The sequence below is a fragment of the Balearica regulorum genome, chromosome 18, assembly GCF_011004875.1.
Source record: "Balearica regulorum gibbericeps isolate bBalReg1 chromosome 18, bBalReg1.pri, whole genome shotgun sequence".
Classification (NCBI taxonomy): Eukaryota; Metazoa; Chordata; class Aves; order Gruiformes; family Gruidae; genus Balearica; species Balearica regulorum.
The window spans coordinates 14176268-14191492 of record NC_046201.1 but is presented as its reverse complement, the minus strand read 5'-3'; the positions used below and the strand labels follow the sequence as shown (position 1 = coordinate 14191492).

General features: G+C 40.4%; 1 protein-coding gene across 2 annotated transcripts; it reads left to right on the top strand.

Moving 5' to 3' along the window:
- Positions 1-1406: 1406 nt before the first annotated feature.
- On the top strand, positions 1407-14849 carry DHRS7C (dehydrogenase/reductase 7C). Of its 2 annotated transcripts, none has more exons than XM_075770558.1 (7): positions 1407-1556; positions 2029-2184; positions 5754-5866; positions 11129-11339; positions 11950-12042; positions 13869-14024; positions 14526-14849. In XM_075770558.1, exons 2-7 carry the CDS (start codon positions 2031-2033, stop codon positions 14732-14734), a joined length of 936 nt encoding a protein of 311 aa, XP_075626673.1. In that variant the 5' UTR covers positions 1407-1556; positions 2029-2030; the 3' UTR covers positions 14735-14849. The 2 variants fall into 2 exon arrangements, with proteins under 2 accessions (XP_075626673.1, XP_075626674.1); XM_075770559.1 differs by having other exon boundaries at positions 1419-1556; positions 5778-5866.
- Positions 14850-15225: the final 376 nt, after the last annotated feature.

The window sequence follows — 15225 nt, the reverse complement described above, 5'->3', positions numbered from 1 at the left end:
CAACATAGTCTGTTCCACAAAAGGAAAAAAACAGCTTGCTTACTAATAGGGAAATGCATATCTGTTTATTTAAGGCTAATGCTTTGAAAGTAGGTGAAGATGGGGTGATGGAAAATCAGATTTCCTCTCAGCTTCTGCACATGGCTTGCATGACTTCTCGGCTCATTTGACTTAATGTTTTTGCATTCTCCTGTGGAAACTGATGAAAAATTCAGGACACCATGACCATTTTGCATTGGAAAATAGGTATTTATTCATATCTGTCATTCACTGTGGAGTCTTTTCAGCTGGAAGTGCACACAGTGTTTCAGACGTTGGCACATTATACAATTCTGTGGTTTGGAAATCTTAAATCATAGGTTGTTTGGCAGGCAACTTCAGTTTTCACAAGCAGGAATATGCATCTTGATTCCCAATGTCATTAGCTTCTAGAGCAAGTCAGGTTTACAAACTATGTCCAAAAGTCCTCTCCTATGCCCTCTTGAATAACCTTCTATCCTTTCCCACTCATTGAAAGCTAACACTGTCCTGGTACCTGCAGACCTAACCATGAAGTCTTTGTTCCTTGTTACAACACTCCAATATCAATGACTCCCCATCATTTGTAGATTTGTCATTCTCTTATTGGAGATGAAAAGTAGAATATAGAATGTAGGGCATCAGTTACACAGCAATGACAGGACTACTAAATCTGGTTGTCAAAACTTACAATTTTAAGACTGTGATACAATTTTTTGAAACAGCAAAACAGGAATGATTTATGGTAAACCATTCTTTTCCCTAGAACGCCAAAGGGCAACCCATAACTGTGATTGTCAGGTTAACAGAGAATGTCTCTCTGCAGGAAATGTGAAAGTTAGATCACTTACCTAAAGTTGCTATGGTCCTGAAATTGCTGGGAAAGAGGCACATCTGCCTTGCAGATACTAAAAGTGACAAGCAGCCTGCGGCACCTGGAAGCACAGTATGCCAGCCTGGTCTGTGTTCCAGCACTCAACTATCCACAGCAGCTCTGTGTGAGGTACTGGCTCCCAAGCCAGCTTGCTCAGAGACCTTTTCCTGACATATACATACGTCATTCATATTGCTGAACAGTGATTATTTCAAGTGGCAACTTCTTTATCGTACCTTTTGCTTGTTTTTGAAGATCTATTGTTATCAAGGGCTTTATGCAAATGTTTTTACGTGTAAAGTTAATTGAAGGCCAATGACAAGAAATTGAGACAGTCCTATGAACAACTACAACCGAAGGCAAAACAGAAAGGTAGATGTTTCTTTGTACCATTGAATTGATATTGTACTAGTAGCTTTTACATGACAGCCCAGCCTGTTGGTCTAGATAGGTCAGGCATGCGAATCACACTGTAGATGCTATATTTACTTTTAAAGTATCTCTGTCACATGGCTATACATAGCCATTCTCATTCAGGGCAAGCAGTCTCAACAAATGCAATGTTCTATGAAACTGCTAAAGGACTTTAATTAAACCTGTAATACAAAAATTTACAAAAATACAAAAGAATGCTTTGTCTGTACCTGGAGTCTTCATAGCCATAGTAAGTGATTCTATTTTCTCTTTTAGAACCAAAACCACTTCCATTATGTCTTTTATCTGAAACTAGGATTAAAAGCTTATCTGTTTTCCTATAATAGCAACATAACTAAAAGTTCAGTGTTATATTTTAGCCTATGTTTTGCCTCAAGACAGTATTTGTACTAAAATTCTATTTGCCAACATAAAGTAATTTTGAACAAAAGGAATCCAGATTTGATTAGACCATGCAATGATCAGGAAAACAGACAAACAATATTACCCTGTTTATGAAATAATAATATTAAGCCATAGATTGGAAAACAAGCTCCCACTGCTTCAAGCCTTTGGCATGCCAATTACCATATTTTCTATATGTGAAAACATAGCTATTTTAGATAAGAATAATTTAAAAAATAATGAATGTATTATTACTGGTTTTGTAACTGGCTACTGTTACTCTCTGTTACTCTCATATGATCTTTTGTTTCCTGCAGAGATGGGTATTCTTGCTGTACTTGCTCTACCATTGCTTCTCTTAGGGATCAGTGGAATTATTTATATTTATCAGTCAGTCAGGTGGCTATTGTCCACGTCAGCTGTGCAAAACAAGGTGGTGGTGATCACAGATGCCATCTCTGGACTGGGCAAGGGTAAGTTGTCTCATTTCTTCTCAGTGTCAGAGAACAGAAACAGCCAGGGAACCACTCTCTAGGTGATAAAATGTGCATACATTACCTTGTATGTATTCATAACAACCTGGATGAAGCAGAAGTTAAGAAATATATTTTTAAACCAATCCTACGATTTTTAAATGTGCATTTTTAGTCTCAGCCACAGGGACTGGTGGCTGGTAAACTTTTAGGAACTGCATTATTTTGTGTTTATTTAATTCAATAGAATGAGAGGTTTTGTAAGCACATTAGAAGTGCTATTTTTAGCATGTTGCTACTATGAGATCTAATTACACAGGCTGTCACTGCAGGGCAGCAGCAAATCAGTATAAACAGGTATCACCTTACTCTTTACATGTTCCTTCTCAGCCCTTAAGGATGTCAACATTTCCTGATCCCTGTAAACAGCAGTGGTCTCCCCTCTGTCCCTGTTCATATCTCTGCCCCCTTGTCACCCATGTTACTCCTCTTCCCTTGATATCCTCCATTACCTTAAACTGGGCTGCCTGGCTACATGTAATGGTGGGTTCAGGGACAGAAGGAAAGGGTATTTGATAATTTATCTGTTTATACAACCCTATTGCCTGGGTGGCCAGCCAATTAGAATATACTACTTCTTGGCACATATTTCCTGCCTACATGGTGCTGCCAGATTAAAGGTACTGGGTCATTTATTGCTTACATACAGTCCTGTTCTAGGCATCACTTGAGGGGTACTAGATGCAAGTACCTGATAAGGCAAACACAGCTTGAGGCTACATTTTGGCATTTTCGATGAAGATTTGCTGTCCGTTGGAAACGTTGCACTCTCAAGCAGAAAATAGATGGGGAAAGGGAATGCTCTTACAGAATTATTCTTTAGCAGAACAGAGCAGAGACCTGCAAAAGAAATGCACACTATGCTGGCAAGGAGTGCTCTTTATCAAAGCCTGTTAGGACAAGGTATGCAATAAATCTGACCTCCATATCCCACCTGGTCTTTCCCTTTCCCTGACACACTTCAGTTTCAGTTGTATGTAGTATTAGCATGTACTTTCTCTGATTGGTTGTACTTCAGTATTTTTATTTGGAGAGGCATGATTTAGAGTTCTCCAGCTGAGATTGGGTGTCTCGTAGAATCACAGAATGCCTGAAGGTTTCTAGACAAAAGTCCTGCTTGGAACAGGAACATCACCAGTGCTAGACCTGGTTGGGTATGGCTTCAAGTCAAATCTTGGAAACTTCCAAATATAAATAACATGTATTAAACATTTCTCCAGGTATCTTACTCCAGCACTGCATGACCTCTGGGGAAGATTTTCCTAAGTTCAATTTCCTTATTAACAATTTTTTTTTGCTTGTCTCTTGAGACTCCAAAAGCAATCACCGTGTCATGTTCCACACTCCCCTCCTCCACTGCCCCACATCCTTTTTCACATAGATGAAAAAGGAGATAACTCAAAGCAATTTTATTTTATTATCCTAAACATCTACTACCACTATCCTATAGGGTGATACCAAGAACTTATCTGCAGACTTGAATGATTCCAAATCATGCAGAATTTACTGTGCAGTCCACTCATGCATATGTGATGACCATTCATCTTGAGCTTTAAAATACCAGCTGTCTGGCCAGCTGCTGCATATTTGAGCTCTTAGGCAACAGCCAAATTCCTTTTCCCACATGCTAGAATTTCTGGACTAAAGATGACATTCATCAAAGTTAAAAAAGAGAAACAAAACCTATGATGATTGAAGATGTTTGCAATGGTTTATGGTTGTTATTTAAACCTGATTCCTGTTTCTTCTCAGTGCTATAACTCAGAAAAGTCCAGGATAGTTCTAGAGGAGAACATAATTGTTTTCCCTTTTTCCCTTTTATTGCTTTTCACACAGTAGTCACATTTTATTCACAAGGTTGCCCCAACTGTTATGATTATAGCAAAAACACTGGTGTAGTTGCCCTAGTACTGGCAAATAATCTTTTGGGCTTTAAATCAAAATCTTTGTATGCTAGAAAAAAGATACTAAAAAACCTACTGTTATAAATAATAAAAAAGATTTCATAAATAAAAGTCTCCAGCTGCACAGGTTTACAAAAATAGAAGAGTGGATCCAGAAGTGCTTCCATGTAGATATTAAGAGTTTAATATGGGCATTTAAGAAATCTAAGATGGGCATATTAGCATAACTGGATTTGCCTGTGGGTATTGAAATCTGAAGAAAATGCTTTCTGGAGGACAGACAGCTATAGCACTAGGGTTGTATTGTTGACAATTCAGCAAAGGCCATAGGAGCTAAGACAAATCAAACAGGCTGGAAAGGCATAAGAGTGATTATAAGACCGTATTCCTGTTCTTCCCATGCTGAATATGTAACTGTCATACAGATTAGTCAAACTGACATGACAGCGAGGAATATATTCTCCCTCAACAGCACCTAAAGAAGAAAATAGACCAAACACATGCTGTCAAGATGCTTCAGTCTGGTACTTCATAATCTGGATTGAGTTGATCACATAGTCCCATGAAGACCTAAACTAATAAGTTGGCTGCAGTCTTGTAGCCACTGAGGTGGGATGATGGGTAACACTGACTGCCAGTTCCTCTTGTTATGTGAATCCCCACTTTCAGAAAATCACAGTTGCGGTTCTCTTGCATAAGGAAGGGAAAAGAATCCTCCCCAAAGACCTAGCTTAAACTGGGGTGAACCCCTAGCTCAGAATCTCCCTGAATACAAGGAGAGAAAGCATTGCCAGCCCAGCATATCCAGAAACTTCTCAGTGGCCTTCTCAAGAAGGCTTCAGGGAATGTAGAAGAACTAGAGGTAGCTCAAGCTCGTCCCTGATTCCTCTGCCGACTACTGGGAAGGTCTGATACTCAGGAGATAAAGGTCTTGGGATGGATTATGTATGGAGGGAAGGGTCTGTAGAAGAAAAACCTCCCTCACTGGTGCTCCATCTGTGGGCCAGTGGGTGGTGAGTTTCTCTGTATTGCTCTTTCTTAAAGTTGTAGATGAGTTTCATGTTGCCAAGAGTTTCATGAAGGTAGCATACAGACCTAGTTTTACTATTTGCTGGGGTTGATTGTTTTCTTCTTTATACTGCAGTTTACATGAAGGTTTGCAAAAAATGCACTTTGTATTGTAATAAGCTTAAGCATGTATTTTTGTAAATATTTTTCTTTATAGCAAGTCTGTCTGTATCTGGAGAGAGTTAAGGAAGAAAGATAATTAGAACAATTTTTCTAACTAAAACACATCATCCATTAGCTCACATATTGTTCTTTTCTTAATTAAATTTTTATTAAATCTCATCACTAAATAGTACCATTGTGCTGTACCATTAATTGTGCATTATACCATTACATTAAATTATAATTTATTACTCACATATATATTATTGCCATTTAGTGCTTTCTATTTTCTCATAAATATTTATTCTTTCAAAATTACTGAATTTTAAAGCATAGATTCAACATCATTAGTGAAATCAGCATCCCATTTCAAGCAAAATAAACAAAATGAAATTATTATTGTCATTATTTCTTTTGAACGTATATCTCTCCTAGAATGTTCTCGGGTGTTTCACACAGGAGGAGCAAGGCTTGTGTTGTGTGGCAGAACATGGGAAAAGTTAGAAGCCTTGTATGATGCTTTGATTAGTGTGGCAGACCCCAGTATGGTAAGTATTTCCTCACCCTGCTTTGAAAATTCACAACTTGATGTAAACACCTTGTTCAAGTATACAAAGCATTTTAAATCCAGTAAAATAATCATAGAATCATAGAATCATTTTGGTTGGAAAAGACCTTTAAGATCATCAAGTCAATTGTTAACCTAGCAATGCCAAGTCCAACCACTAAATCATGTCCCTAAGCACCATATCTACACATCTTAAAAATACCTCCAGGGACAGTGACTTAATCACTTCCTGACACAGTCTTTTCCAATGCTGGATAACCATTTCACTGAAGAAATTTTTCCCTAATATCCAACCTAAACCTCCCCTGATGCAACCTGAGGCCATTTCCTCTTGTCCTGTCGCTTGTTACTTAGGAGAAGAGACCAACAACCTCCTTTCAGGTAGCTGTAGATTTCCCCTCAGCCTCCTTTTCTCCAGACTAAACCACTCTAGTTCCCTCAGCCACTCCTCATAAGACGTCGTCTCCAGACCCTTCACCAGCTTCGTTGCCCTTCTCTGGACACACCCCAGCACCTCAATGTCCTTCTTGTACTGAGGGACCCAAAACTGAACACAGTATTCGAGGTGTGGCCTCACCAGAGCCAAGTACAGGGGCACGATCACTTCCCCAGTCCTGCTGGCCACACTATTCCTGATACAAACCAGGATGCTATTGGCCTTCTTGGCCACCTGGGCACACTGCTGGCTCATATTCAGCCAGCTACCAACCGATACCCCCAGGCCCTTTTCCGCCACGCAGCTTCTCAGCCACTCTTCCCCAAGCCTGTAACATTGCACGGGCTTGTTGTGACCCAAGTGCAGGACCCAGAACTTAGCATTAAACCTCATACAATTGACCTCAGCCCATCGATTCAGCCTGTGCAGATCCCTCTGTAGAGCCTTCCTACCCTCAAGCAGATCAACACTCCTGCCCAACTTGGTGTTGTCTGCCAACTTACTGAGGGTGCACTCGATCCCCTCGTCCGGATCATTGATAAAGATATTAAAGAGAACTGCCCCCAGTACTGCACCTCAGGGAACACCACTTGAGACTGACCGCCAATTGGATGTAACTCCATTCACCACAAGTCTTTGGGCCTGGCCATCCAGCCAGTTTTTTACCCAGCAAAGCGTATGCCCATCCAAGCCTTGAGCAGTCAGTTTCTCCAGGGGAATGCTGTGGGAAACGGTGTCAAAGGCTTTACAAAAGTCCAGGTAGACAACATCCACAGCCTTTCCGTCATCCACTAAGCGGGTCACCTTGTCATAGAAGGAGATCTGCTTAGTCAAGCAGGACCTGCCTTTCATGAGCCCATGTTGACTGGGCCTGATCGCCTGGTTGTCCTGTACAGGCCACATGATGATGCTCAAGATGATCTGCTCCATAACATTCCCCGGCACCGAGGTCAGACTGACAGGCCTGTAGTTCCCCAGATCCTCCTGCTGGCCCTTCTTGTGGATGGGCATCACATTGGCTAACCTCCAGTCAACTAGGACCTCCCCAGTTAGTCAGGTTAGCTGATAAATGATGGAAAGTGGCTTGGTGAGCACTTCTGCCAGCTCCCTCAGTACCGTTGGGTGGATCCCATCTGGCTGCATAGACTTATGTGTATCTATGTGTTGTAGCAGGTTGTTAACCACTTCTCCTTGGATTATGAGGGCTTCATTCTGCTCCTCATCCCTGCCTTCCAGCTCAGGAGGCTGGGTACCCACAGAACACCTGGTCTTATTAAGACCGAGGCAAAGAAGGCACTAAGTACCTCAGCCTTTTCCTCATCCTTTGTCACTATGTTTCCCCCCACATCCAATAAAGGATGGAGATTCTCCTTAGCTGTCCTTTTGTTGTTAATGAATTTATAAAAACATTTTTTATTGTCTTTAACTGCAGTAGCCAAATTCTAGCTAGGCTTTGGCCTTTCTAATTTTCTCCCTGCATAGCCTAATGACATCTTTGTAGTACTCCTGAGTTGCCTGCCCCTTCTTCCAAAGGCCATAAACTCTATTTTTTTTCCTGAGTTCCAGCCAAAGCTCTCTGTTCATACAGGCCAGTCTTCTTCTGGCAAAGGGGATGGCTTGCTCCTGCACCTTTAAGATTTCCTTCTTGAAGAATGTCCAGCCTTCCTGGACTCCTTTGCCCTTCGGGACTGCCTCCCAAGGGACTCCTTAACAGGCCAAAATCTGCCCTCTAGAAGTCCAAGGTAGCAGTTCTGCAGACCCTCCTTACTTCTCCAAGAATCAAAAACTCTATCATTTCATGATCTCTATGCCCAAGATGGCCTCCAACCATCACATAACCCACAAGTCCTTCTCTGTTTGCAAACAACGGGTCCAGCGGGGCACCTTTCCTAGTTGACTTACTCACCAACTATGTCAGGAAGTTATCTTCCTCACACTCCAGGAACCCCCCTGGACTGTTTCCTCTCTGCTGTATTGTATTTCCAGCAGATGTCTGGTAAGTTGAAATCCCCCGTGAGAAAAAGGGCTAGTGACCGTGAGACTTCTCCCAGCTACCTGTAGAACATTTCATCTGCCTCTTCATCTTGGTTGAGTGGTCAATGACTCCCACCATGATATCTGCCTTGTTGGCCTTCCCTCTGATTCTTACCCATAAACAACCCTATCGTCACCATCATTAAGCTCTAAACAACCAAAACACTCCTTAACATATAGGGCCACCCCACTGCCTCTCCTTCCTTGCCTGTCTCTTCTGAAGAGTTTGTAGCCATCCATTGCATCCCAGTTGTGTGAATCATCTCACCGTGTTTCTGTGATGGCGACTGTATCATAGTTTTCCTGCTGTACGATGGCTTCCAGGTCCTCCTGTTTGTTGTCCATGCTGTGTGCATTGGTGTAGATGCACTTGAGTTGGGCTACTGATCTCATCACCTTTTTAAGGGGAGAAGCTCTAATTCCTACCGGACCTTCTGTGGTTTCTAACCCATCAATAACCCTTGTGTCTTTGCTGTCACATGGCTTTGCAACTCCTACCTCCACTGAGATGTCAGACCAAAATGACCTCACTAGCACACCATCCCACAAACATTCACATGTCACCCCCTGGCTTATCTCTAGCGAGTCTGCTTTTATCCCCTTCCCCCTTCAAATCTAATTTAAAGCTATTTCAATGAGCCCTGCTAACTCCTGTGGAAAAATCCTTTTCCCTCTTTGAGACAGGTGCACCCCATACGTCACCAGCAGGCCTGGTGTCTTGTAGACCAACCCATGATCAAAAAAGTCCTACTGGTGACACCAAGCTCAGAGCTAGTTATTGATCTGCTGGCTCTTCCTGTTTCTCCTATCATAATTCCCTGCACCTGGAGGGGTAGAGGAGAACACTACTTGTGCTCCTGATCCCTGAACCAGTTGTCCCAAGGCTCTAAAGTCTCTCTTGATTGCCCTCGGACTTCTTGTTGCAACTTCATTGCAGCCTATCTGAAAAATCAACAATGGATAATAATCTGGGGGCTCTATCAGTGTAGGAAGCTTTCTCTTCACATCTTTAACTCAAGCCCCAGGGAGACAGGAGACTTTCCTAAGAAGTGGGTCCTGTCTGCATATTGGGCCTTCTGTTCCCTTCAGAAGGGAGTCTTCTATGACAATGATCCACCTTTTTTTTCTTTATGGAAGGAGTTTTGATGCAGGGCATAGGCCAACTCAACCTCAGCAACACCTTCCAAGTTAGATGAACCATTGTCCTCCTTATCGTTTGGTTCCACTTGCAGAGCCTCATATCTGTTATGCAAGGGCACCCGGGAAGGTGGGGAAGTCACAGGGCAGATGCTTCTGCTGCACTGGGCAGGAACTTGTCACCATTCTTCCCTATACCTTAAGTCATTGTGTTCAGCCAGGCAGAGAGAGGATAGGGAATCCTCTGTATCATGCATCCTACCTTCCTGTTGGTCCTGTCCCAGGGAAGGTAGGTTGTGATTCCAATAGTCTATCTCTCTCTCGCAGTCCCTGATACACCTCAACCTACTCACTTCCTCCTTCTTCTATAAAAGATACTTGAAACGTGATTCACTGTTAATGGTGATTTGGTCACCCAGGTAACACACCCAACACAGTCCAGAAAGAGAGAGAGAAACACCTCTGAAAGTCTTCAGAGCGTGATGCCAAAAGTATAAGCAACACATCCTGTTCTCTTGAGCTAATTCAAAGCAATTACTGTAAAGTGGTCCTGCATTTTGAACAAGCCACCTAACTAGAAATGCTAATTTGGATGAAAGGGATCCAAAGTGCTTCATTTAATCACAGGAATTATCATTCATTTTTCACATAATTAGAGTGGGAAATGAGTCTAAAAATTGAGTTAATTTTGAGTTTCTCCACTACTTTGAGAGAAGTCCCAGCTAGAAGGGCATGGGAGCATGTGAATAAGAATGCCCTTTCCTCATTACCACTGACTGAGTCACCATACAAGTAGGCATGCCAGGCTGCCACTTCTACCGGTTCTTTGAAGGTGGTTTTTTGATGCTCATGGGCAAGCTTTCCTTCTGTGATGAACAGATAGTTGATTCATATCAGGGCAAAGGTGTTCCTGAAGGCATCACACAATTTCTACAGCCATTGCTCACCAGACCAACAAGTATTTGTGTTAGATCCTTTTTTTTGCAGTGAGCTTCATTCATCAACTATGAACATAGTGTGTTCATGTTAGTCTGCACAGAAAAAGATACTAAGTATGACTAAGGGATCTGCATTACATTGTCATAGTAATATATTAAGAGAAGACACTCAGATTTCATTCCTCTGTCCCATAGCTGATAAAATCTACATCTTTGCAGAAATTATACATATGTAAACTCTATTTGAATAACCTATAGCTGAACAAACCATTCCTGCCTTCCAACTGCCCCCATGTATATGTAAATTATCTATCAAAGCACTATATCCTAAACTCTGTGATCAGCAAAATTCTCCAGAGGGCTGCTTACAGAAAGACCATAACTTGGAGTGGTAGAAGTCACCCCCCCTCCCCATGTCTATCTGTCTCCACTACTACAAGAGAGTCAAAATTCAATAGGGTAGAGCTAGTCCAGCTTACCCTTCCCATGGTGTTCTGCTTCATCTGAATTTCAGTCTATGAATACCTATTGCTGAAGCATGTTCTTTCTAGAGTGGGTTAAAAGACAAATCAAAATTTTTGTTGGAATGATAAAAGCACTTTCTTCAGATATCAAGGTGAAATAATTTACAAGACAAGTAAATAGAATTACATTTTTACACAACAGGTATCCTTGAAATAAGTCTTTTCTTTATTAGACATACGCACCAAAGCTCGTACTTCTGGATATCTCAGACATAAACTGCATTCAAGATGTAGCTAAGGAAATCCTGAATTGCTATGGCTGTGTGGATATACTGATCAACAATGCAAGTATGAAGGTGAAAGGAGCAGTGCAGAGCATTTCATTGGAACTTGATAAAAAGATAATGGATGCCAACTATTTTGGACCTATAACATTAACCAAAGGTATTTAAATTATGTTTGCTGTTTTGCTGTCGCCACTTAAAGATTGAGATCCAAGACATTGGCATTATACTGTTTCATTTGCATTTATTTTTGTCTTCTTCACTATAATAGAAACCAATTCTGTGAAAATCAATGTATTGAAATTGAGGTGAAGAAGATCAAAACAGGAGTGTCTGGGTTTGGAAATAGGTTGGTCAAAAAATATATAAGCAGATATTTGAAAGACAGGGTTTTTTTAAATTTTCTGCTTATTGTATTTTGCATATGGTGACTCTCATTTTTGTGCTTCCTGCCTTTGTTACAAAGACAATTGGTTTCAAAACCCTTGCAAGGGTTTTGAAATCAGACACTTTCGAAAGCAGACAGCTGACAATTAAATGTATTAATACTGCACCCAAATCTGCATGTAGAATCCAAGTGAAGTCTAGAAGACACTCAATTTCCAGCTACTGGATTTTGTGATACTTTTGATTGCAGTATTGAGATAACCTTCATTAAAGTTCTGCTATCTACACTTCAGCTATCACTTCTTTTCACTAAATACATTGAGACCTTTTACTTATATGGCTTTCTTTTATTTCTTTCTTTTTTTTTTTTTTTTTTCCCCCAGCCATTCTTCCCAACATGATCTCAAGAAGAACTGGCCAAATTGTTCTAATTAATAGTATCCAAGGAAAAATAGGAATCCCATTTCGTGCAGCTTGTAAGTTAAACATAGCAAAAATGTACATTCTAGTCCATAAATTGTGAGTATTCCATGGCACCGATAATAGGTTATTAAAAGTGTTAATTTGCATCCCAATTCAATAAACTATTAATACAGTATTTGGCCAAAAAAATCAAAGTGGAACTCAAGAAAAACTAGGTAAAATATTATCTTTGAAGTACAACTACTGCCTAAGGTACTTGAGGACAAGAAGATGTCAAATGTGACAGCAAGGGGTGTTTTTATGATCTTAGGAAATATTCAGGAAACATCAAACTTGTAGGTCTAACATCTGTACTGGGCATATTAGTAGAAATCATAATGAAGAACGAAGCAGTGTATAAATATAACATACTGGTAGATACTAGGAACTGCTTTGTAAAGGGAGACTCATGCCCTTAATGGATTTATGTGTGGGAGTTTAAAAGGACATGTAGTAATTATATTCTGCTTGGCTTTCCAGAAAATTTTCAAGATCTTTCATCCAAAGTTCCTAATGAAATTAAGCTGTACTGAATTATGATGAAATATTAATAAAATGCAAAGTTAGTGGATAGAAAATATGGGATAGATGTAAACAGACATTTTTAACTGTGACAGGAGGTCAGAGTGGATGATGGGCTCTGAATTAAAAGGTCTGTGAGACCTCCAGATTGTGACTTACAGTTCCATGAAAGCAAAATACAGTTACAGAATCTGTAAGGACACCAATATAGAAAAAAAAAAAAAATTGTCTTTATGCCTTTATATAAATTTATGCAGTGCCCACATCTTAAGCATTGTGTGCAATTCTGGTCGACCATCTCAAAAAAAGTAGAAGAACTACAAAAAAGGCTCAGAAAAGAAACAGTACATTGATGGGACATCTGGAATGGTTTCCATCTAGGAAACAACTGATTGTGTCAAGATACATTGTATGTGTATAAAATCATGAGTAGCTGAAGAGCTATCAGAGATAGTTTTTACAATGCCTCTACCAATACCTATGTGGCGTGAAATGAAGCTGCTAGAAGAAGGAACTTAAAAACAAATGAACAGAGAAGCTTCTTTCCATTCCTGGAGCCCACCTGACATATTTTAGATTATATTATGCACAGATTATATTTTTACTGCAAACCGAGTCAAATACAAGGTGGACGACTGCTTTGCAGCTTGGCTGCACTTAACACATAGTTCTGGTTTTTGGTTCACATACTATCAGCATTCTTTAACACCATTCTCAATAAAAAGGCACTAAGAGGAGTTAAAAAATTCTTAACATTTAGTTACTTTAGTAACTTTAAGATTAACTTTAATATTAAAAGCATCTTAGATTGCTGCTGCAGGGCAAAGGCCTAATTAGTTTACAAAACTTTAGTACTCCTGCCTTCCAGAAATGGATATGTATTTCACTGCATTTTATTGATGTGTCACAGACTGCAGCGACAGATGGTGTAGAGACTCATCTCAGGGACAGCTGTCCATCCACCAAAGACATTTTTAAACTGTAGAGATAATAGAAGTATTATTCCTTAACCCAGGACTTAATATTTCTGATTGGAAAATCTAGACGCATGTTCTTTGAGATGTATTGGGAGATTGACTGCATGCCTCATGCATAATTGCCCTGTACAAATAATTTTCTTTTGTTTGTTTTAAATACATCATATGATGATTTCACCAAGTGAAATAATTCACTGCTCTTTTGCTTTTTGGCTAATCATTCCATGCTCAATTTTCCAAACATTCATGTTTTATGGAGCTCTATCATATATCCACATCCATGCATTCATATATTCAAACATATATATGTGGGGTTGTTGGGTTTTTTTTCTTTCTTTCAGATGCTGCTTCTAAGCATGCTGCTGTAGGCTTTTTTGATTGCCTTAGAGCTGAAATGGAAGAATTTGATATTTCTGTCGGCACTGTGAATCCAACCTTCATTTGTTCATACCATCGCCAACCTGCACCTGGCAACTGGGAGGCATCTATTTGGAAATGTAAGATTTGATGCATCAAGACAGTCAGTAGATGAAGCCCATGAGGCAGCATGGAGGCATTTCCCAGGTAGAAGAAAGGACCACAGGGAAAAGAATGGAAATGACAGGAAGGATGAACAAGTTAGGGGAGCAACAGAAAAGAGAGATTGGAGAGATCAGATGAGCCTGGTGAAAAGAGAAGGAACATGGAAAGAGACAACATTATGTGAGAAAATAAATATACCAGGGCATGGGAAATGGAGGTGAAGCAGAGCATGAAAGGTCCCAAGGGAGAGGTCCACTGCACTCAAGTTCTTCTTCTCTTAGGGACTGTGAGGATTTTATTTCAAAATTGTAAAAAGATCTTAGGGACGTACTGATGAGGGGAAGGGAAGGGGTAAGGGACTGAAAGTGCGTAGGAGTTTAACTCATTTGACTGATGCACTAACCGTGTATCTTTTCACCACCATTCCCTCAGATCTGTCTGTCTGTCTGTAGCTCTCACTCCTCTCTGATTTACAGTCTTTTTCAGAAAGGTGGCATATGGTGTGCACCCAGTGGAGGTGGCAGAGGAAGTCTTGCGCACAGTGAGCAGTAAGAAGCAGGAGGTACTTATGGCTAACCCTATCCCCAGAGTAGCAGTTTACATTCGCACCTTCTTCCCTGAGCTATTTTTTGCCATTGTTGCCTCAGGGATTAGGGAAAAGATGAAGACAGAAGAGGAAAATTGATTTTGTTTGGTTCTTTCCCCTGCTTTTGACCTGAAAAAAGTTTATGTTTCAAATGTCAATGACTTATGCTTCTCACTATGGGTAAAATAAAGCATGAGGTTTTATTAAACATGAATCAGCCAATGTCTCACTACCATTGACACACATTCATCTGTGGGACTTCTACTCTTCTGGATTTAGTAAATATGATGTCATGGTTTGCATTACAACAGTATGGGCAAAACTCTACTAGGAACTCTATCACTGTTATAAGAGAGTGAGTCCCAATCTAAATAGGTAGATCAAAGTTTGGGGACATGCAGCAACTTATCAGAATAGTCTTTCAGTGCTAGGACTGATGAGAACTTTAAAGGAACAAAGGGATGGGGACATACGAAGATGTGGGAGACAGAGGAGTGAAAATCAGTGGATCAGAGTTTTCCTCAGATGTGCTTTTTGGAAGTATAATAAGGGCTCAATATCTCATCTCGACAGGACCCTGGAGTGCATGC